We start from the raw sequence: 20,792 nt of genomic DNA on the forward strand, positions 1-20,792 counted from the left end.
AGGTTGGTCAATACGCATCAAAGTTCTACGGTATCTGTGTATCTGACTCCAGAATCCGTCCGGTCCTGCATATGTATACACACTTCCCGGGAACGTGTAAGTAGTCGTTTCCAACGTGATCGCCGGCAATTGTTTTCATCTAAGTACAAGATATAAGAACAAGCAAAGACGATATCGTTTTCTTTTTACAAACTCACCCACGCAAGTCCAGCTGGATTTTTATTGCCCCCGAAATCTAAGCATTCTGAGTCTCGACAACGCGATTCAAAGTCTCTGTCTGACTAACCGCTTCGGTGTGCTAATATATCTTGACCACTCTGCATCTATCATTGCAGCCACTATCAAGTACTTGCTGTCACTCCTTAGTTGCCCGGCACGAGACTCAGCGGGACCAACGAAGGTGATATGACTCGCGAATAGTGCCTACAGTAGGATTTCTGCTGTAGTTTAGAATATTGGCTCTACTATGCCGTGGCGTGCGGTGAGAACGCAGTCGACCCTAGCGGGCTTATAAGAGCCCTGCGTACGGAATTCTGGATGTTCTTCAAAACGGCATTGTGCGAGCGGCGCTTCTGTAGATTTGGTTGCCGGCCGATGTATAACTTTTCAAATTGCCTGAAATGTGCCAATGACTAGAGTGAACACGTCATCAGCCTTCGTACAGTTTTCCTTTTGTCAATTTGGAGCCCACCTACGCGATGCAAGGCGTGACTGTCACGCGAGAGAGAAAGAACAATCCTCGCGGGCAGCGGACCTCAGCAGCGGGCCTTTTACAACGCCGCCAACAATAACTGCAGGAGAGGCACTCTCTTTAGACTCCGTAGCGGCTGCGTTTAAAGCTGTGACCTCCGACTACTAATGTTACCAATCGAGGGACGGTACGAACGTTCATGCCAAAATCTAGGGGTTAGTAGGACTGCCCATAATGGCACTAAACGATCAATGGTTTGATTGTGCCATGCGCGACGTGCTGATCGCGATCCCGTACTCGTGGGAAAGATTTCTTCGTTCGATTTTCAAGCTCTGTCGTTAAGTACGAAGCTCCGCATTCCACGAGCCCTCCGGATAGACGGCTGTCAGGACAAAGCCACCACTGGACCGGAGCCAAATCCGCGGGGACCGGTTGTCTTGAATGATATGGTTGACTCTGCCGTACTGGTATGCGTCGTGGACGAGGTGGATCTTGCGCCGCGGCAGGTTGTCTAGGTCCTTGGGCGATAGCCAGTAAACGACAAACACCTCGTTGTTGCCGTCTCGCACGTACACCCGGCTCTTATTTGTGGACTGACTGTACACGGTCGTTGTGGGGAACAACTTCATCCCAAGCGGCCCTCTAAAGTCCCCGACTCTTCTGCTTGAGAGGATGGCGACGATCCCGCCTTGCGAGTCCTGCATCTTAGGGTCCTTCTCGATGTAAGGCACCTCCATCATGAGCCCCCAGGGTGTCGGAGTCATGGGCTCGACCTCGAGCGCCCAGGACGGGACGAAATGGACAATGCCGCCCGCATTGGCAAACTGGCTCGGAGAGGGCGCCAGCACCGGCCCAAAGGTCGCCGAGCGCAAATCACCCACGTCCAATTTCGGCAGCCAAGCCAGTACCGAGTCGTCGGTACCTTTGTGGATGATCTCCTCCTGCAGCCGACGGAACGCGCTCCCACGTCCCTCGCCGTATAAGGGAGCCAGGATAACGCCAAATATACCGAACATGGAATAGGACTCGTCCTCCTCCCGAGTCGCCGCTCTCCGGGACGCCCACGACATCTTCTGTGCTACGCTAGCTAGGTTAAAGCCAGCCTGACTCGTCAGTGCTTCACCAGAGATACCAGTAATCTCGCTAAGCAGGCGAGACCATGTCGGGTCCGTCTTTTTGCCGAGCCGGGTCCATTCGCGCGAATAGAGAAAAACGTAGGCCGGGGCGATCAGCTCTTGCAGCGTCCAACATCTCCAGAACCAATGACAGCGGGCAAGCCTCTCGGTACGAGTATCCTTCTCCCTGGGGCCCTGCGAGCGAGGACTGTGAGCCCCAGTATTGTCCCGGAAGGTGTTTGGGTCAAGGTGAACTGGAGATAGCATCTGGTCTGAGATGTCGCCGAGGTATACGTAGCAGATATCCGCCTTGCGGTACCACGTGAACATAGAATTTATTGCTTCTGAGAGCTCCGCGCTAGACGACTTGTCGATACAGCAGTTGTCGATCCAGATGTACTGGTAGCCACCGCCCCGTGCGAGTTTCACTGCTCCTTGGAACATGGCGTACCCGTGCTTCACATGTGCCCGATCGTTCTCGATATCCTGGAAGAGGACCACGTCATCCTCCCAGGTAAGCGAGAGGATCGCGTAGCGAGGGGGCGGACTAATAAGCTGGACGAGCCGCTCTGTGGAAGTGTCGACGAGGCGCATATTGGTAGAGTAGACGGTTAAGCTGTTCTGTCCTCTTTAGAGCCTTGCGAAGTGTGAACACCGCTATATCTGGAAGAACAACGACTTGAGGCTGTGCTAACTGCATGCGAGACATGCAGTTTGTGCGGGGGTGTCGTGTTGGCTGGCCACAAGGCATCCTGCATTGGCTAACTGGACTCTGCTAGCTAAGCCGTGTCTACCCCTCATTGTTCCTGAAACTTGCATAAAAGACCTCTGCGTTATCTTAGGGATCAATGTGCATGTTCACAAATTGGCCTGTCGGGCTTTCCTGTGTGAGGCGTGTTGCTGTAGGCGTGCCTGGACGATATCACGGCAACAAAGCGGGGCATTATGTCGATGCAGCGTCTGAGCGCCAAACCCGGTATGCTGACTGATGGCATCAGCGACCCCTGTGAGCGGCGTTAGAAACTCGCTGAAAGATCAGAGCCTAGCCGGAAGGCCAGATGCTGGCCGAGCAACATCAGCATCCCTGTTGGGACTATACATGAGTGCAGAACGGCGAAATTCGATTCATGTTGAACATGCCACCCTCATCAGTTGCGACGTCAAACGCTTCGCAATCTCTCAGATCGAAAGAGGGCATGCCAACAAGGACGCATAAGACATGCCGGTGACCTGCCCACCAAGAGCGACATAAACATTGTCGACGGTGGCAACGTCGCCCCGGGACAAACAACGACGGGGCGTGATCTCCGATCATTTACAAAAAAAGCTGGGGGGGACGTTTTCTTGAGGCACCAGAGGTGCGGCCCTCAAGTTCAGTTATGAGTCTCTTGGCCTGATGCACTCATACTTGTACGGCCAGGACACATGGACAACCATCACCTCTGGGTCTGATGGCAAGACTATTGTTCGTAAGCAGGACATAGAGAGCTAGGCAAGAACGTACCACACCCCGAATCCACTAATTCTCACTCGATCAACTACTGATCCCGCATTATCGCGACTTATGTATGAAATGCGCGGTGTCAACTTTTACGACCTCTAATAGCTAAACCAAACATGTCGGCACGCATGATTGTGCGGCACAGAGCCACATTCCGGCTGATGGAAATGTTGGTCGCCATTAGGAGCTTTTTGATCACGTTGACCAGTTCTTTTTGTCGACGTGTCACGCGTGTCTTGTGTGGGCGTAGAGCAGGAAGTCCCCGAGGCAGCAGCCACATGTGGCTCTCTGCGCCATGCCTGTAAAAGGAGCTGATGGCATAGGAATAGTGTTGTGCGGACGGGAGAGGCGGAGGAAATGCCGATCGCCGCCGGCGCGAGTCATGGGTCGTGGATCGTTTCCCTGAAAAATGGCCGAAAACCACACGGGGACCAGAAAACGTGGAAACAGCTTGGCAGGTAAACCCCCGGCGAGCTATGACATAATCAGTGAATACGAGGCGGCCCCATAAGTCTAGTGAAATGAAGCTTCCTTGGGCTCTCTCGAAACCCTAGCTCCCAGCGCGCGTCCACGGCTAGCGTGTCAGTGATGAGCAGGGGTCTACCTCGTGAAGGCAGCCGGCATTGATCGTGTGGAGCACCCGAGCCATCGAAATGACGTCCTGCCAAGGGTGCCCTGCTCGGTAATGAGATTTGACGGGTGACAGACGATTAATGCGGGGGCCGTGCAAGAACTTTCGGGTTTCCATTTAATGTATGTGATGGGATTTCCAACATCCCGTCGAAGAAAGTCGATAGCTCATCACCAATACCGGGCAAGGTCATCATCGCACGCCTCCTCACCATGATACCCAACTACAAGCTTACGGCTGTCCTGGCTGTCCTGCCGGCCCTTTCTGCCGCGTCGCCAATTGTCGGCGGCACGACCGCTAAGGAGGGAGCCTTCCCCTTCCTCGTCAGCTTGTCCAACAACGGCAAGCACTTCTGCGGAGGTTCTCTGCTCAATGCCACCACTGTCCTGACCGCCGCCCATTGCTCCGTTTACCAGAGCACCGCCAACGCCCGCGTCCGGGCTGGTACTCTCGTACGTGCTATGCCCACGCAGCGCAGATTGAAAATCTCCCATCACGATAGCTCTGCAAGCGGAGTCATGCTAACCGCCGTGGTGCACAGGACTGGACCTCCGGCGGCGTTGAAGTCGGCGTCTCAAGTATCCTTGTCAACCGTAATTACGGCATGGCCTCGAAGAACAATGACATCGCATTGTGGTACCTGGATGCACCCATCGAGACGAGCGCGGACATTGCCTACGCAACACTGCCTGCCGCGGGTTCCGACCCTGAGGTCGGCACAATGGTTACCATTGCCGGATGGTAAGTCGAAGTCACGCCCGCTTGTCTGGCTTGTGCACTCCCGCCGTCGTGGTACAGACGCGAGATGTCTGTCAGCTGCCGATACTAACGAATTCTTTGTACGCGCAGGGGCGCCACGGCCTCCGGCAACACCACGTCGCCGACAAACATGTTGCAGGTCACCATACCTGTCAGCGATCGCGAGTCCTGCCAGGCCACCTACGGCAACTGGAACGGCGCGGAAGTCACGGACCAGATGTTCTGCGCAGGCTTCCCCGAGGGCGGCAAGGGGTCATGCCAGGGCGATTCGGGCGGCCCTGTCGTCGACGCGCAGTCCAAGACGTTGCTCGGCGTTGTGTCTTGGGCCGACGGGTGCGCTCAGGCCGGCCGGCCCGGCGTGTACACTCGTGTCGGGCAGTTCATCGACTGGATTAAGGAGAATACTGCATAGACTTAGTAATTAATGGGATGGTGCCCGGGCACTGAACAAGAATAGAGTGTGGTCATGTATGTCTTCCAGCACCAAACGACAACCATGCCCGCACGGCACTCTAGTAGCATTCTTGAGCTCCTCACTCCAGACAAGATGTCTGTGCATGTCAAGCAGGCCCTAGAGTGCTTGGAAGCTTCTTGGTATGGATTGCGAATCGCTTGACAAGAACACGACCTGATCAGGCTTGTGAAGCGATTGATCCTTAATGAGAGATCATTCCAAGCGTGGCTTAAGTGAACTGCCTCCGGCAATTGCGGCTAGTAAAAGTCAGAAGTCCTTGACCACAACTGGGATAGGCTTCAAGCATACATAAGTCACTCGGTCCAAACTGGAAAGATCTCGCGCTACTACTCCTTCAAACCTTTGAGTTGCCTGAGCCCTTGTCATATGTCTATACGTGTCTCAGAACCCTGGGATGAGCCCGTTTATAAGCCCGCATAATCTCTGATCTGTGTGACGTACACGTGGGTGGGGTGCATCCACCGATTCATATCGTCCAAGCCTATAGTAACGTTTTAGGAGAGAATGTTTCAGGCGATCATGATTCTTCCTCAATTACAGTATATATTTCTCACGTATACTTCCTGAATATATCAGTGAAGCTTGAAAGTTTGCGTGGGGTAGGGAACGACTTAGAGCAGGGTCTAGCGCATTGCAGAGTTTTCAGTCCCTGCATGACCACTGGGCTCGCTGCTGCTGCTTCGTTGCACACACAATCAAGTTTTGATTCGCTGGTCCTCCTCACAATGTAACTTTCACTCGGAGGAAGATCTTCACCTCAATACGCCCTCTTGCACGTCACTTTTCGCTGTTTTGCATAGCACACACCAGGTGAACTGGTTCCATAATATGATATCTCTGACTATACGGTTTCGATATCCTGAACTTATATGAAAAGCCAGCACCGCAAACATGGGCACATTAGAAGTATTCATTCAGCTCTAGTTGTGGTTGTAGTTACAAGACACAGGTTGAATATGTTACAATTTCAAACATCTCAGCCTACGTGGGTTTCTAGTTCAATTGATCTGTTCTGGTCTTTAAATCATGCAATAGAAGTCAAACACAACCGGAATTGAAGTACGCAGTAACATTGTTGACCCAAAGTGCGTGTAGTATTATCTGCTGGTAGCAGCAAATCGTCCCGAATATGATATTGCTTCCGGTCTTCGTGGTATCAGCCCGCAGCTGCTATCTCTCATTGACAGCAACCCCTCTATAATGCTAAGACTGCATACATACACGCTATCGGTCGCGTTGTCATCTAGCTAAGTAAAAAAAGAGGGTCTGTCCAAGGTAATGTGTCGCTTGATGCACTTCATGATCGGTTTACCTGCTTGCACTGCATGAAGACACCGTGCGCCTGAATGAGTGTATCATTGAGGAGTTCCGACCCAGACGTCAATCCTTGGTGAAATGGATAGAAATCCTAGCGCATCGCCCATTCCTCGCAGCAATGGTAAACAAACCCATGTTGGCAGACACTTAGCATGCGGAACATAGCGGTATCACAGGCGGTTGAGTTTGTTGAGCATGAAAGACACTCATCCACTCAGAGGCACTATTTTGCAGCGAAGGATCCACGGATTGAGCATCGAGACTTCGACAACAACAGTGATAAGCAGTCACCCGGACTCCCAATCTCCCACGTGTGGTCCATATCCCAGGGTTTAGAACAGTATGACGACACTACGGGGCTTCGGCGTAAGTAACGAGCGTTGGTAGTCGTCATAGTGACGGATTAAGTATATTATCGTATATTGGGTTTCTTGATTGGACCTCTGTTAGCGTTTTAGGTAGAAAATTCAGAGAAGATACTCTTAGTCATTATTGTTACCCGGGAAAGATAGACTTTACATTTTGGCGAGATATATAGGAACCAGTTTATTATTGTATATGACAAGTTCGTATCCGATTACTAGACTTCATAAGTGTTTGGTCTTCTCAGCTCTTGTAAGAAGTGATAATTATTTTTGTATTGCAAGCTTGTTGGGGTCGTTATTCATAGCGTGGGGGCAAGCTTCCAACTACAGTCGCTGCGAGAAACAAGATTCTCGGCCTGTCCGGGAAGCAATCAAGCTATTCGCTTCTTTCAAGGGCTTGCTCAATGAACATTGATCCCTAACTGGCGCCCTTATAATCTTGCTAACATACAGTGCCCAGCCGCTTAGCTCGAGAACGAGCAAGGGACAAAGAGCACATTCAAACTAGATCCCATTGTCCAGTTATACTCGATCAAGTTTTGGGGGATTTGATATGCAAGTCATATGTGTATGTTGACGTTCAGCCATTATATTCTGAGACATTGTGTTCATGCGAATCAGTGTTCCAGCTGGGCTCTAGATAGAGCATACCAGTGGGTTGCGGAAGGACGTTGGAAGGCTGGTTGAGTTACCTTTCAACATATATAGTTACTGAAGTTTGAACACAGAACTGGGAGCTGTCATCATCAATGATACCACAACTGACTGGCGCGCGTGCATGGGAAGATGATGACGCATACTGAGCAATCTTGAAACAACACTTGATTTCACTGCAGGCCGCAAGATATCGTCGTGCGTCCGAAGGTTATCCCTGCCTTTCCATATCACTTAGTGATGTGGAGCTCGATGCTTTCAGAAGATCTCTTCTATCTCGAGCAGTGTCCAGATGGGGGTGATCCATGTTGATGTTCCACTGCCAGGACTCATGTCTGACTGACATGCTTAATGGGCGGGTCCAGGCCGTATCAAATGCGGGACAGAATGCGGGGGCGGGTGTGAGGCTCTGCCAGGGGTCTTCCTTGCCTTCCACAGGCCCTACCAGGTCTCTCCAGTATTAAGAGCTGCACTTGTTGACTTCATGCTTCTTGTATCCCTCAAAGTACCTCCTCATGCTGCCATGCCCTTTGAGTCAGGGCTTGGCGAGGAACGTGTCATCTGCGTCCGTCCAGCAGGCTCGCTCTGCATCTGGGGCAGTGGCCTGATGCGAGACGGTGGGCAGGGCTCACCACCCTAGGTGCACTCAGGCTCAGGTAGGAAGGTCTCCACACCCCCTTCTTGTTATTGCATGGCAAGGCTGCGTCACATCTTCTCCCAGTTGGAATTAACATGATGGTATCTCCCAAAAGAGCAAACCATCGAGATCGCCCGCTTCAAGTCCAATCGAAAGTACTTCAGGATTGGTAGTCACTGTGCCAAGCCTACATGTTTGTTGTGAGATGACGGACGTATGGATGTTCAGTTCCACCACCATCTCTTTCCACTATGGAGTGGCTGGCATTTGCGTGTTACCGATCTCTCTTAAGAGCGCTCATTTCGGGCCGGCTGGTGCTCAGTTTGCGATGTACGCGTCCTGTCGAGTGTGCATTTGCCTATTTGTTGTTCGTGTCTGTGTGACCGCGCAAGGGTATCAACGCCTCAGGCCATACGGAGTCTGCATTTGCCAAGGACCCTACCGGCCCCCTTTCCCAGCATAGAGCTCTTCGGTTGGGCCGGATGCTTCCGCCGCTCTGCCGTGGCTGGTTGCGTGGTCTCACTACCTCTGGCCGTGCATGGGCAGCCGGTGCATGAGTTGGGTGATGGCGCGAGACCCTGCCAAACAACGCGTCGAGTGTGCAGGCCAGACCCAGCTGGCGATTGGATGGGCATTACTGGCTGCACCCCACTCCTTTCACCGGACAGGCATTGAGACGCTCCAAAATGAGGGCGGCGTGCTCAAAGTGCTGTTTCCGTCTCTGATTATTCGGGAACTTTTTGCTCGTCTACCCCTGTCATGGCTGGAATGATGGCCAAATCCCAGGCCAGCTCTTTTGATAGCTGCAGGGAAGACTTGATATTGAAGATCGCTGACTGTCTAGCAAGTGCTGTGCCTCATGCGCATGGGGGCCCCTGAAGCAGGCGGTGGCCTTGTCATCGCACGCGCCCGGCTGATCTACCCGTGCCGGAACCAGTCAATCACGGAATGGCATGCTTGTTCCGCGGGCCGGACGAGAGATTAATAGCGCCAACACAGTGTGCAAAAGTTGCTTTGCAGGCCTGCAGCCGGCATTGAGATCTGCCTGACATTGCAAACCAGTACGGCCTCATAGGTGTCGGACAAGGGATGATGGGATTCTGGGACTTGACTACCGAAGCGGTACTGCCAGAATGCACCCAGACTCCCCGGCCGCTGGTTCTCATGCAAGAAATTGTCCATTGTTGGTGCCATCTACGCAAGGCACTCTGTCGGGCTTTTGGTGGATGGACAGGCACCTGCAGCACCACTGCTTTGTCCATTTGCGCAGTGTTGGCCGGCCTCGATCCCTGGCAGGAGTTATCCGGTAAGACTCCTTGCATCAGATACTGCGGCATGAACTCAGCTGGAAGAACGCCATGTAGGAATAAAGCGACCATTCATCCAAGCCCGCGCCATTCCTTGCGGAATAAGCCAAGGGATGGGGTGCCCCTAAACTGGGGAGAAACCAAACCGTGGTATGAGCAGTCCAGAGGGAACCTTGAGATTGTCAGCTACCGATGGTGTGTGTCCACAAGTCTCAGTCACGCCGAAGCAGAATCTCTGCATACAGGGGAGGCTACGAATGGATTGACCAGCTGCTCTCATGTGTGACTCACGACACTCGTCATAAGTGGTGAGCCTGGTGATGCCTGACACGTTGCTGGGCACAGCCAGCTCCCTTGCCCGCCCCGAGTGCCATAAACCCTCAGCGGCGACGTCAGGCATCGTGATTCATGTATATCATAGACGGTTAGACGAACCGAGGCAGCGATTTGCTCCTCTCTGATCGCGGGTCTCCTAGAGAAGGTCTTGAACACGGTTGGGTTGTCCACAAAATACAACGCTCAGTGGAATGACGCAGGGAGTGTCGGGTGATGCATATGGCTGCTTCGGGAGCCTGTCTTCAGCATGGATGTGTACCGAGCAATCGTGTCTGTGGACGGACATGCTGTGCCGGAAGCTGGTCCGGAGCTGCCGACACGCGACTGGGTCCCCTCGTCGAGCAGTTGACCTTGCACGGGATCGCAAATGTTGCTCCTAACCAGGGTTCGTGGCGGACTGTGAAGGATGGGAGGCAGCACACATGACGAGCACTGCACCGATCATTGGAACGCATATGCTCAGACCGTAACGCCTGAACTCACAGGCACCGTTCTTGACGTCATCCTACTGACCGTGAATGCCCACGCGACGTGTGAAATGGGACATGTACGTGTGCTGCAAGACTCATCCATTTGAAAGGCCCTGCAATCCGCGAACTATGGCGTGCCTTGAGCCTTCAGGAGATCTGCTGTTGTGAAGCCCCCCTTTAGAAACAGGCCCAGCTTGGCATCCGGGATTTTGGCTCATGTTGACCGACTACCCGGACTCGTTCACGCCAGGTCAACAAGGCGCTGGATCCTGACCTTCAACAGGCTGGCGTGCCCTGCCCAAAGACAAGACCCAAGGCTAGACGCAACCGAAACGCTCGTGTGGACATCCATTGTTCTCTCCATCCTTCTCGTCAATATGTCCATCTTCTTCCGCGCCTGGACTGCTAATAGCGCTGGACAAACCAGGCGTGCTGCTCCCAGAGGGGCATCGGCTAATAAGGATGTGACCAAGAACCCAGGGCGTCAGCGAGACAGGCGCGTATGACCTAGGTCACCTTCGAAGGGGTCCGAGACCCAGCGCGCCCTCTCAAAGTGGGCGGCAGCACGCAAAACCAATGCCATCGTGGTTGTGGCGCTTAAGAGGTGTTTCTTGCCGTCATAACTCCCTGAAATAGAGTGGGAAAGTTTGTGCTCGTAGTTGCTTGAGTCAAGAAGCCAGCAACTCTGCACTCTGATGGCATGCTTCGGTGCGGGTGTGTATCAACCAACGCGCCCCTGAGCATCCTGTCGCGACTCACAGTGTGAAGGAACTTTGGAAGACTGGGTTGAGGACTGGAGGCTGCCTTGTCCTTGCAAGATCAAGACGCATTACGCGGCCGGAACCAGGCCCTCAAGTGGTGGCTGTTGGTCCAGAGTATGACAGGCACTCCTGGCATATCGGCACCCTGAATGACATCCTAGTCAGGCCGATCTCTGTTCTGTTTGAAAGGCTTGGACACTCCGACCATGTCGCCACCCTTCCATATACGATGTCATGAGAATCGAACCGCTTGACGTGGCTGGTCGTCAAGTGTCTAGTGTACACCCTCCCATGCCTCAAGATGTTGCTGGCTGCATCACGGAGAGGGGACGTGGTTTCGGTGAGGCTGCAGTGGCGTGGACGCGCATCAGCCAAGTTCAGCGCGTCTTCCCACTATCAAACAAGGGGGGCAACCCCCAGTATGGCGCGCGAAGCCCATGCACGGCACCGTGCTCACACTCTAGCAGGGTTATCCCAGCAGCTAGCTAAGCGGAGAAAGGACGTCGAGGGCTGGGGATGCTCGCAGCTCCGTTAGCACACAACCAACAAGATTTATTTCGGAGTCTGCCAGCAATCGCAATCCACGCAGCGTCCTGGCCCCGAACCCTCTCCTCAACACGTTCTCACGGTCAGCACCTTGGTGCAAGTGTTGTGCCTTCACCTAAACATAATCCGCGCCCCCTGGGGCCAGATAGTGTCCCGGGCCTGTACTACACGATCTCAGCATCTGGTGGTGCTCCCGTCAAGATGGCGCAGCCACCGAGGACAGCGTAAGCCGCAAACCATATTCCACCACTTCGCAGTGTCTTCCAAAAAGCAGGAGTACAACTACTGACGTCCATTTTCAGTGTCCTCAGCATAGACCTTGGCAGCACAAGCCTTCGAGCGGCTTTACTAGAATTACCACGACGGAACGAGCCGCATGCGCAAATCTGGCATAGAGTACTCAACCCAAACCACGAGGGTCATTATATCAGATTCAAGGCCTACGAATGGCCTATCATGTTCGACCTCGGCGCCCTCAACTCCGAGTCTTCTCCCAGACCCGTCTGGCAACGTCGTCATGTCGTTGCGAGCCCTAGCTTCCTGTCGGCCAAATACAGCATGTACTTCCTCGCTAAAGCCAAGGAGATGCAGGAGCAGTACTGCGTTATCGGACCACAGTTCCCCCGAGAGCACCCAGGTCTAGAGAAGATACTCAACAAGGGCATGCTGGAGCTGTTTACTGCTGTAAAAGTGGTAGTCGACAGACTGTTGGAGCAAGCACACCTCAGAATCGGTCGAGTTGCACTTTCGATTCCGTCCCAATGGGATCAGCGATTCCAAACCGTCTACGAGAACCTTATATCGAGTGTTTTTCACGTCCCGGTCGATCAAATCGCGTTCGTGAAGGAAGTCGAGGCGATCGCACATTACATGTTCAAAGACGAAAGGTCGTACCTGCATCGGAGAAAACGAGCTTATGATCAGGAGCGTGTGATCTTCATTGACCTGGGTGGTCATAGCACAGTAAGTCTGCAGAATGTAGCGTCTTCGTTGGCTGGCCAAAGTCCAAGAACACCGTGGTTAACAAGCTTCTACGCGAAGAACTATTGCGCCTACGATGTGATGTATGGTCGGGACGTGAAATCAACAAACTTCATCCTTGACAACGAAACTCATGGTCAGTTCGCCAATCCCTCCGTCCATCAATTATTAGCATAGACTGACGAGAACGAGCAATAGGCGTTGGCGGCGGTTCTGAACACTGGGAATTCCGAATGATACAAGAATGCCAGCGGATTGCCAAACGTATGCCAGGTCGTCGGGGCCGTGATCTGCCAGCGCAAGCCCTGAAGGATCTAGCTGCACAGATCAACGCTGCTCAACGAGGTGTCATCGGTCCGGATCGACGACAGGATTTCGACTTCATGTTCAGGGAAGGAGCAGCTCAATCGCTCACACTACCTCATCGAACTATCCGGAATTGCTTTAAGGAGGCGTTCAAGAGGCCCTTGGCTGCCATTATGGAACAGGTCAATACACTCGCTAGCGGAAAGGGCGGGTTACTTGTGCTCTCTGGAGGCAGTTCGCTCATCGGTTGCTTACAAAACCATGTTCGTGACCTTTGTCTGGCAGTGGACCTCCCCCATGAGCCGATCTTTGTCGAAACCGACGACCGGGAAGGTTCAGGGTAAGTCTTTCCTTCTGACTGGAATCCTATCACATGATGCAGAACAACGCCACAAAAACAGAATTAACGCAACGTTCTCCACAGGCACAAGGTGTTCGCAGGTGCTGGCTACGCCGTTGCGCAAGGAATCACTGCCCGCATGTTCATGGCTCAAGGCGCCGCCTTCGCCTTACAGAGGAAACTCGGCAGCGAGGATGAATTTACACAATTGTTGCTCCACGAGGTAACTGCTCCCACGGAATCTCCCAGGCGCTCTTGGCATGCTTGGCCCTCATGAATACGGACTCACAGTTCATGCTAGGACCAACAACAGGCATCCTTTGACTTCCGAACCTCTGGCAAAGATGACTGGGTCATCATATGCGACCCCCTTTTCGGGTCTAGGCCCGGGGTCAACGCTCCTGATGACGGTGCCGTTCGTTATGGAAACGCATACGACGTTGCGGTTCTCGGGAAACTGCGGCGTGGTACGTGGAAGATAGACATGTCCTGGCACGACCCCAAGTCAGGCCACAAGCACGCTATTTTCGGGTCTGACGATCATCACAAATGCGAGTCACCAATCGGCAACCTCTGTGTCCAAATCAGGCTCTGGTACGGGGGCCGCAAGCCACGGGGCCAGCCTGACAAGAAGAATGAGTTCCTCAAGACACTCTACACAAACGTATACATGGAATATGGCAGCAACTGCGCTTTCTTTGACATCGAAGACGACAACAAGCGGACGCTAGCCAATATATGCGAACCCTTTCGCAAATTCAACCCGAATTCCGATGAGTCGGAATCAGATTCAGACGAAAGCCTGCAGAGACCAAAGCGCCGGCGAACCGCGTCACGACGGCTCCCATCGAGAAGGGGAAGAGGTCAAAGAGGCCGAGGGGGGCGAGGGGGTCGAGCTGCAGCGGGACGCGGTACTGCACGCGACTCGAGCACGGTCAAGGACCAGCCTCAACGCGCGGTAGAGCTCCAGCAGCTCGATCAAAGTCAATTCGTCGTCATCGCATCTTCCCCAGAACCACAACCCACCAGGTCAAGCCCCCATCAAGCCGACAATGGCAGTGGCAATCCCAGCCAAGTTTCTACCGAAGAAGCTTCACTTCAAATGACTCACGTGGGGACACGAAGTCGAATCTCTGGGCAGCCCGTGCCCCTGGCGAATGGAAAATGCGTAGCGGATGACCGTCGAAGCCATGATGCCACCAGACAGACGACAGGGTCCGCCAGGCCCTCGCGGGTGTCACAGCGGTCTCTTGGCTTGAGCCCCGCGAGCGATGCGCAAGCGGCTCAAGACCCGGGAAATTCAAACAGTCCCAACGCCCACAATCTGCACGGCATGCACAACCCTGCTGGAAGCGACCCAGAAGACGATAGAGTGTTCTCATATATGGCGGCGCAATACCAGCGAGACAAGTCCTCCACAACGAGAGGTGTCGAGGCTGATAAAGGAGCTGCTGTCACCTTCCCAAGTCCCGTGATTCCCGCACACCTACAGCTACATGAGGAAGCAACGACAATGGCCGTGACACATGATCAGAGCAATGGAACCTCACCATCCACCCCAATGTCGTCGTCGGCAGCGAGACAGTTCCTGTCCCGAACCAGAAAGTCTTCGCGGCCATTGGCACATTTCGCACAGATCTTGTGTACGCCAGACCTCGATTCCGCCGTGGATGCTTCAGATCAGCTGCACGACGGCTACAGAGAACAAGAAGACGCGCAACGAACGCCCTTGCCAGGACACTCACCGTCCAAGACCCACGTTGGCGGCATCACAACAATATTGTCTTACATACCAGGGCTGCGAAGTACCGATGAGTGAAGGGGGGAAGGTGAAAGATTTCACAACACGCTTTATGTTGGTCCTGCTGAGGTTGCAGTTGTTGGTTTGCACGCTGTAATCAGCCGACAAGCTCGTGTCCCAATCACCCAACTGCACTACACCAAGCATTGTTGAAAGGCCGCTAGCAGAGTCCTCTAATAAAAGAAATACCTCCTTTATTCAATCCATCCGTGACCAGTAGCCAAGGGCAAGGTATCGCGGGATGCTCGTCTGCTACTTGAGCGTGAATGTGAATGTTGTAGCATTCAGGCTCGCCAGGTGTGCATGGCTCGCCCACACTGAGAACTGCGTGCTGCCCCATGTTGACAGCGTTGCGCGCCTGAATCTGTGGCGGCGGTTATGTCCGCCTACCCCTGCCCCAGGTGGGACCACCCACTGCCGCTTGCTGCCAAGGGGTGAGTGAGGTCAATTTACAGTGGCAAACCCCCTGATGAACTCATGAGAGCAGTTGAATGTCACATTTTGTTGTGTGCGAACAATATTATTTAAAGCATTCTCCCATGGGATAACCAGGCTGGAGCCCATTCAGCTGGTCGAATTGAATCATGATCAAGGTTGTCAAATCGCACCAGGCCACAACATGGCGTCAGCCCATCGACAGATTAGTGAACGAATGCCTGCCCTTGAAAGATTGTCAGCTTGATCGCTGTGGACTTCAGTGTGCTGAAGTTACCTTTGTCATAGGAGCTTGGCCCGAAGGAAGCAAGAACTGCACTCCCATAATTTCCGCAGTCACCCTTCTGTAAGACATCAGCCACGTGAGTAAAACTCCGCATATTTCGATGCCAATTTTCCTCAGTTGCACCGCTGCGGGGGAAACTTGAACGACATGGACTCAGAATGCAGCACCGTTGTGCGCGACACAATCTTGAAATCAGCGTCCGTCCCAACCTACGACAAGGCCAGTCCGGTGGCCACTATGCGGCGGCTCCTGAGCACGGCCACCAAGGCGGAATCGAGCGCTTGCATCCATTCTATGGCGACCCTGTGTTAGTTGTCCTGAATGCATGGCCTTGCATCCATTAACAATGACAATCGATCAAGCATTGTAAATACCTTGTTATGCTCTGGTTCACGATATCAAAGTATTGCGAAAGGCATTTTGCTAATTCGGGCATTCCTCGGAGTGACCTGCGCTCTGAAATTCGGTAGAAAGGGTGCTCAAAAGCCAAACTAGAATTTGAAGCTGGGAGCATTGCTTTACCGACTAATTCTCGATGGGTGCCCTGATAATTAGTTCAGTTTCTTCGGATTAAAAGCACTCATCAACTAAACCCAGAGCCTAGGTAGACATAGATACGACTAAATATCACATGAAAGCTGCAAGATCAGGTGGCCAAAACAAAACTCTGATACACCTGGGGCTAGGTTCGTGTAAGATCCTTGTGGCACGATCGTGACATATATCAAGTTAAGTAAATATCCATTTTTGGCGTGATCCTTGTATACAGTAAAATGGGTTGCTTCAACAGGCATATGTGAGAATCTGGGCCGGTTACTCATTGAAATCGGCGATAGGAGCGTCGCTGACTCCTCGTACGAGAAAAGGAGCTTATTGCGGCCCATTCGCACCATGCAAACGCTTTCTATGGCTCTTTCTCGACTGTCATCGTGTATCATTCTCCCGGTTTGTCCACCAATGGATCATAATTGATCTGTTTCGGGCCAAGTTCCCTGCAACGGCTGTATAAGAAAATAAGTGCTGCTATGTCCAGTCGTATGTATCACAGATATCTGGGTTGAAGAGGGCATACAGAGTGAGATATGCAATATCAGGGTGGGAGCCGAGGCGTGTGATGGATTAATGACTTGTTTACAGTTCTCAACACTGGGTTGGAGCATCTTGGCGGAATGCAAGAACAGCATGAAGGGCAGCGAGGCCATGGAGAGGACAAGTAGGGAGAGCAGCATGGCTCAGCTTCGCTGGGCACCTGGCTTTGACGGTGGCCGTTTCATTACTGTTTCGAGCATCAACGTAGGTTGCACATACTTCCTGGATATGTTGCAGTTCTCTGATGACAGCTTGGTAGCTGGAGACGTGGTTGGGGGTATCTGATGCTGCCTCTATGGGGTTCTCATGAACCTGGACATAATGCAACAGTCACAGCCAGCTCCATGAAACTTTGCCAAGTTGATCGCCTCTTCTTCCACAGGACTTGTAGCAGGGTTGAGGTTCGGAACCTGAGGCCGCAGGCAATCGCGTCATCACCCTGACGTTTCCTGCTCTCCATCACGCAGCATCGTCTCAGGTCGGGAGTAGGATGATCAAGGGTCCTGACGTTTTGTTGCAGGGGTCAGCGGCGGGATGTTTATCAGGGCTTGGTGATACACGGAGTAACGACCAAACCCTTCAGGGGGGCTGGCTTACGTTGTGCCTAATGAAGAGTCCGTGCCCCCATCTATACCTTGTGACAGAAACCCGATAACCCGGAATATGGGACCGGACCGGTCACAGGGGTGCCCAGTTCTCGCAGCAAGTGGAGAAGGGCGACAAAATTACTACCAGGCTGCATGTCATGCTCTTCATGGTTATGGACACTGGCCGGTGTCATGAAGCGCTCGGAATCGCCGAGATTCTTCAGCATTATTGCGCTCCATTTTCTAGGCCTAGTGCCTTTTTGGGAAAAAAAGCCTTTCCATTTCCCAGTTCGTGTCGGGACTTACTCTATATGGAGAGTGATCCGAGGCTCTGGGAACTTTTGTGCATATGATGCAACGCCAAGTTGCAGGTCACAACCAACTGCATATCACCCCTACACCATGCACTGCCTCCCGTAAGCCACCAAGAGCAGACACACCGGCTGACGTGACAGGGGGTCGCCAACCACCACCTCCTGGCACGGGTATTCAGCGAGCCTCATTATTGATGGGCATATCCCCGCAGGCTCAACACAATGAGGTTCCGAGCACTTCGATTAAGACTCGCAGCAAATGGAAGCCCCAGCAAGTACCACATCCAACGACGACCTGCCACTCTGCATATGCGAGCATCATGCCAGACCGAAAAGCCCAGAAGCCAACGCTTCTAGCAGAGCTTGAATACCTGCTTGGATTCTCGCTCGATGGTCCATTGAAAAACAAACCGGAAGAACCCTTTCTTTGCTTTGGCATTGCCACAAGCCGCAAGGAGCGCTGCGGTAACACAATCGGCAAGGGGAGAAGAAAGAAGATTCACGAGTTCCTCGTCAAGGTCGACAAAGCTGGTGATCACTGGCAGGTTGAAGAGTGGATCGATCGTATCAAATGGCTGATAGAAGCGGCGTGCTGTTCTGGCCACGATCACAGCGGGCCGTTAAAGACGAGACTCTACACATGGATGGAGATGCAGATGAGCGGGCACAGTACGCAAGGAGACGAATACGACAGCAGTACGGATGACGACGACGAGGATGTTGACGCTGAAGAGGCTGTCGAGATGGACGAGGATGACGAGCGTCACAAGCCTGTTAACGAGCTAAAAGATGCTCAAACTATCATGGGAAAAGCACAGACCGAATATATCAAGAAGACGAGTCGCCTAGGTGTGGCAGGTCCAGATATGCATCGAGACAACAAGGAAGAGTGCTCTCGTCCAGTCTTCCCCGCACCACCTGAGGAGATCGCCTTGTCCATCGTCGACGCTGGCGTAGCGAGTCTCTCGCTCATGTCTGAGAACCCTCGTTCACCGAGTCGACAATTACGCGAAGAGACCACGGTGTCTGACCTGGCGACCCAGACGGAGTCTCCCAGCTTGGTGTCTTCCACGAGCTACAGCACCATCCTTACAAGCTCACCAGTGTCTGAGATCACAGTCACCACGGCAATGACAACGCCAGAAGCCGAAGTTTCACTGCCCAAATTGGCACGTCTATCTTCTCCGAGCTACGAATCTCTGCCGGAGGTTGGTCTTGGCCTAGAAGAACGGCTCGCAGCATTGATCGAGCAGCACGACAGTGCTAGTCAGACACTTCGGCAGAACAACAAGAGCACAACCGAAAGGGAGCAAGAAAGGGCCGATCGCCTTGTACGCCTCTCCCTTCTCAAGACGGACGCTGACCGACTACTGTGGATCGCCATTGAAGCCCGTCCCGATGAGGCTGATCTGGTAGAGGGCTTCTTGTACATATGCAAGCACAACACTCTGGACGATGTATATCACATTGGCTGGACACGTGGCGTCGCCCATATTGATGGAGTCGCAACCACGAGCGACGAGGCAGGGCATTATGCCCAGCAGAGTACCATCTTGTGGCAAAGCGATGACAGGTTAAGGGGCGCGTCGCGAGCCAAGAAGATTGCGATGGCCATGCTCAAGGGATACAGTCCACAGCAGACAGTGTCCTGTAACATCCCCTGTTGCGCTAGAAATCACTGCGAATGGTTCCAGTGCAGTATTGAGACTGTCCACGAGGCCATTGACATGGCATTGTTCTATATCAGCCGGGCCTACGATGAGCGCGGCATGCTTAACGACACGGGCATCGTCATGACGGAAACCTACTTTCGAGCGCCAAAAGTCGGAGCTTCTGCTTCTCATAGCGCCAACGAAGATCGGCAAGGGCTATCTCAAAAAGCCGCTGTGATAGGGCCTACGTTCGACAAGATCCTGTCGAACGTGGATCAGGAACATCACGAGGTCTTGCCGGAACAGAGGTCGATCCGAGTCCGGGATCTGATCAAAACGTTCGCGGGAGACACACTTTCAAAGGCGGAGGACAAGTTCTCTAGGACAAAGGCCAGCTTCCACCGGCGTCGAAGTGGTGGGGACCAACATATGGACGCGGATAACACGATGCTCTCGATCGACAGTGCTTTGTCAAATACTGACGCAACCCCAACAAGTCCCCCTTCAAAGAGTAGTGCATCAAGCAAAACGCACAGACTGCGTTCTTTTGCCAGCAGGCGCTTCCCAAGAGCGAGCAACGAGACTCTACATTGAGAAGCCATGGTGGCCATGCCACAAGCTTGATAGGAGACATAACCCTCCTTCTAGTTTTCAACGAGTTACTGCTAGTCACTCGCTTTTTTGACTTCTCAATGCCGCCGCCCTCGCCCCCTTGCGGCATTTTGAATCAGGAAGAAGTGGGCTTTATCAAAGGCATCGGATCCGCGGTATTTTGAACAGGGTCCTGTGAACTATTGTGGCTGGAAATCTCATGAGTAACTAGAGTTGTTAGCTGAATATGAGACGTGGCTAATACAGATGTGCTTTGACACGTTGTCCTCGTGAAAGTCTCCCTCTCGCCAATGACTTCGATATTGATTCCCTTGCTTGAGTGTGCGCGCATTGCGCACGTTGGACGGTCTGGTACTAACTGAGTGATGTCGGAATCGATATCGCAGTCCTTGAAAGGGCAGTAAAGACCCGTCCATTGGATTCTTTATGGTCAAGCTGACCGCCGGTATCGCCTGGAAGGCACTAGACTTGCTCTCTGCTTATTGTTATCTTGGCCCGCATACGTTCGCCGCTCTAGCCCTCAACGCGGGTCGTGTACCCTGATCACTGGGAGGGCCACAGGCGAAGTCACAGTCTCCAAGCCCCACCTTCCAGCTTCAGGTATGATAACCCCGCTCTCGAATGTTGGCAGCTGATATTCCCAAGGCTTCAAGCCGCCTTGCTCTTCCTGCATACCAGAATACCACTGACGACCCCACTTCCTCTGCGGATATCTTCATTGCGAATCAACACCCCGACCAAGTCTGCCGCTTCGAGATGGCGGTTCAAATACAATCTGACGTCAACTCGTTAGCTTTTACCGGCCTGGGCGCCTACTCAACTGT

General features: G+C 53.0%; 5 protein-coding genes across 5 annotated transcripts; 3 read left to right on the forward strand and 2 right to left on the reverse strand.

The window, feature by feature from the left end:
- Positions 1-1,491: 1,491 nt before the first annotated feature.
- B0I36DRAFT_221493 (heterokaryon incompatibility protein-domain-containing protein) lies at positions 1,492-2,400 on the reverse strand (the record flags this gene model as incomplete). The annotated part of the gene is made up of 2 exons (XM_046149026.1): positions 1,492-1,986; positions 2,062-2,400. Coding segments are annotated over 2 exons (834 nt in total), but the record flags the coding sequence as incomplete, so codon positions are not given.
- Positions 2,401-4,089: 1,689 nt separating this feature from the next.
- On the forward strand, positions 4,090-5,483 carry B0I36DRAFT_332214 (trypsin-like serine protease). Its single transcript, XM_046155080.1, has 3 exons — positions 4,090-4,390; positions 4,480-4,679; positions 4,788-5,483. The coding sequence occupies exons 1-3, from the start codon at positions 4,151-4,153 to the stop codon at positions 5,107-5,109; spliced, it is 762 nt and encodes a 253-aa protein (XP_046008460.1). The 5' UTR covers positions 4,090-4,150; the 3' UTR covers positions 5,110-5,483.
- Positions 5,484-11,766: 6,283 nt separating this feature from the next.
- B0I36DRAFT_434483 (uncharacterized protein) lies at positions 11,767-15,152 on the forward strand (the record flags this gene model as incomplete). Its single annotated transcript, XM_046162709.1, has 5 exons — positions 11,767-11,789; positions 11,868-12,528; positions 12,798-13,192; positions 13,277-13,415; positions 13,494-15,152. The coding sequence occupies 5 exons, from the start codon at positions 11,767-11,769 to the stop codon at positions 15,009-15,011; spliced, it is 2,736 nt and encodes a 911-aa protein (XP_046008461.1). The 3' UTR covers positions 15,012-15,152.
- A 1,310-nt stretch (positions 15,153-16,462) lies between these two features.
- On the reverse strand, positions 16,463-17,422 carry B0I36DRAFT_332216 (uncharacterized protein). The gene has a single exon (XM_046155081.1). It carries the CDS (start codon positions 16,941-16,943, stop codon positions 16,677-16,679), a length of 267 nt encoding a protein of 88 aa, XP_046008462.1. The 5' UTR covers positions 16,944-17,422; the 3' UTR covers positions 16,463-16,676.
- Positions 17,423-17,919: 497 nt separating this feature from the next.
- Positions 17,920-20,270, forward strand: B0I36DRAFT_332218 (uncharacterized protein). Its single transcript, XM_046155082.1, has one exon. The coding sequence runs from the start codon at positions 18,025-18,027 to the stop codon at positions 19,948-19,950; it is 1,926 nt and encodes a 641-aa protein (XP_046008463.1). The 5' UTR covers positions 17,920-18,024; the 3' UTR covers positions 19,951-20,270.
- Positions 20,271-20,792: the final 522 nt, after the last annotated feature.

The sequence above is a fragment of the Microdochium trichocladiopsis genome, assembly GCF_020744255.1.
Source record: "Microdochium trichocladiopsis strain MPI-CAGE-CH-0230 chromosome Unknown B0I36scaffold_9, whole genome shotgun sequence".
Classification (NCBI taxonomy): Eukaryota; Fungi; Ascomycota; class Sordariomycetes; order Xylariales; family Microdochiaceae; genus Microdochium; species Microdochium trichocladiopsis.

Coding starts and splice junctions, on each gene's coding strand:
- B0I36DRAFT_332214 (XM_046155080.1), top strand. CDS start 4,151: ATGATACCCAACTACAAGCTTACGGCTGTCCTGGCTGTCCTGCCGGCC. Junction 4,391..4,479: donor GCGTCCGGGCTGGTACTCTC/GTACGTGCTATG, acceptor CGTGGTGCACAG/GACTGGACCTCCGGCGGCGT. Junction 4,680..4,787: donor ATGGTTACCATTGCCGGATG/GTAAGTCGAAGT, acceptor TTGTACGCGCAG/GGGCGCCACGGCCTCCGGCA.
- B0I36DRAFT_332216 (XM_046155081.1), bottom strand. CDS start 16,943: ATGCTGCTCTCCCTACTTGTCCTCTCCATGGCCTCGCTGCCCTTCATG.
- B0I36DRAFT_332218 (XM_046155082.1), top strand. CDS start 18,025: ATGCCAGACCGAAAAGCCCAGAAGCCAACGCTTCTAGCAGAGCTTGAA.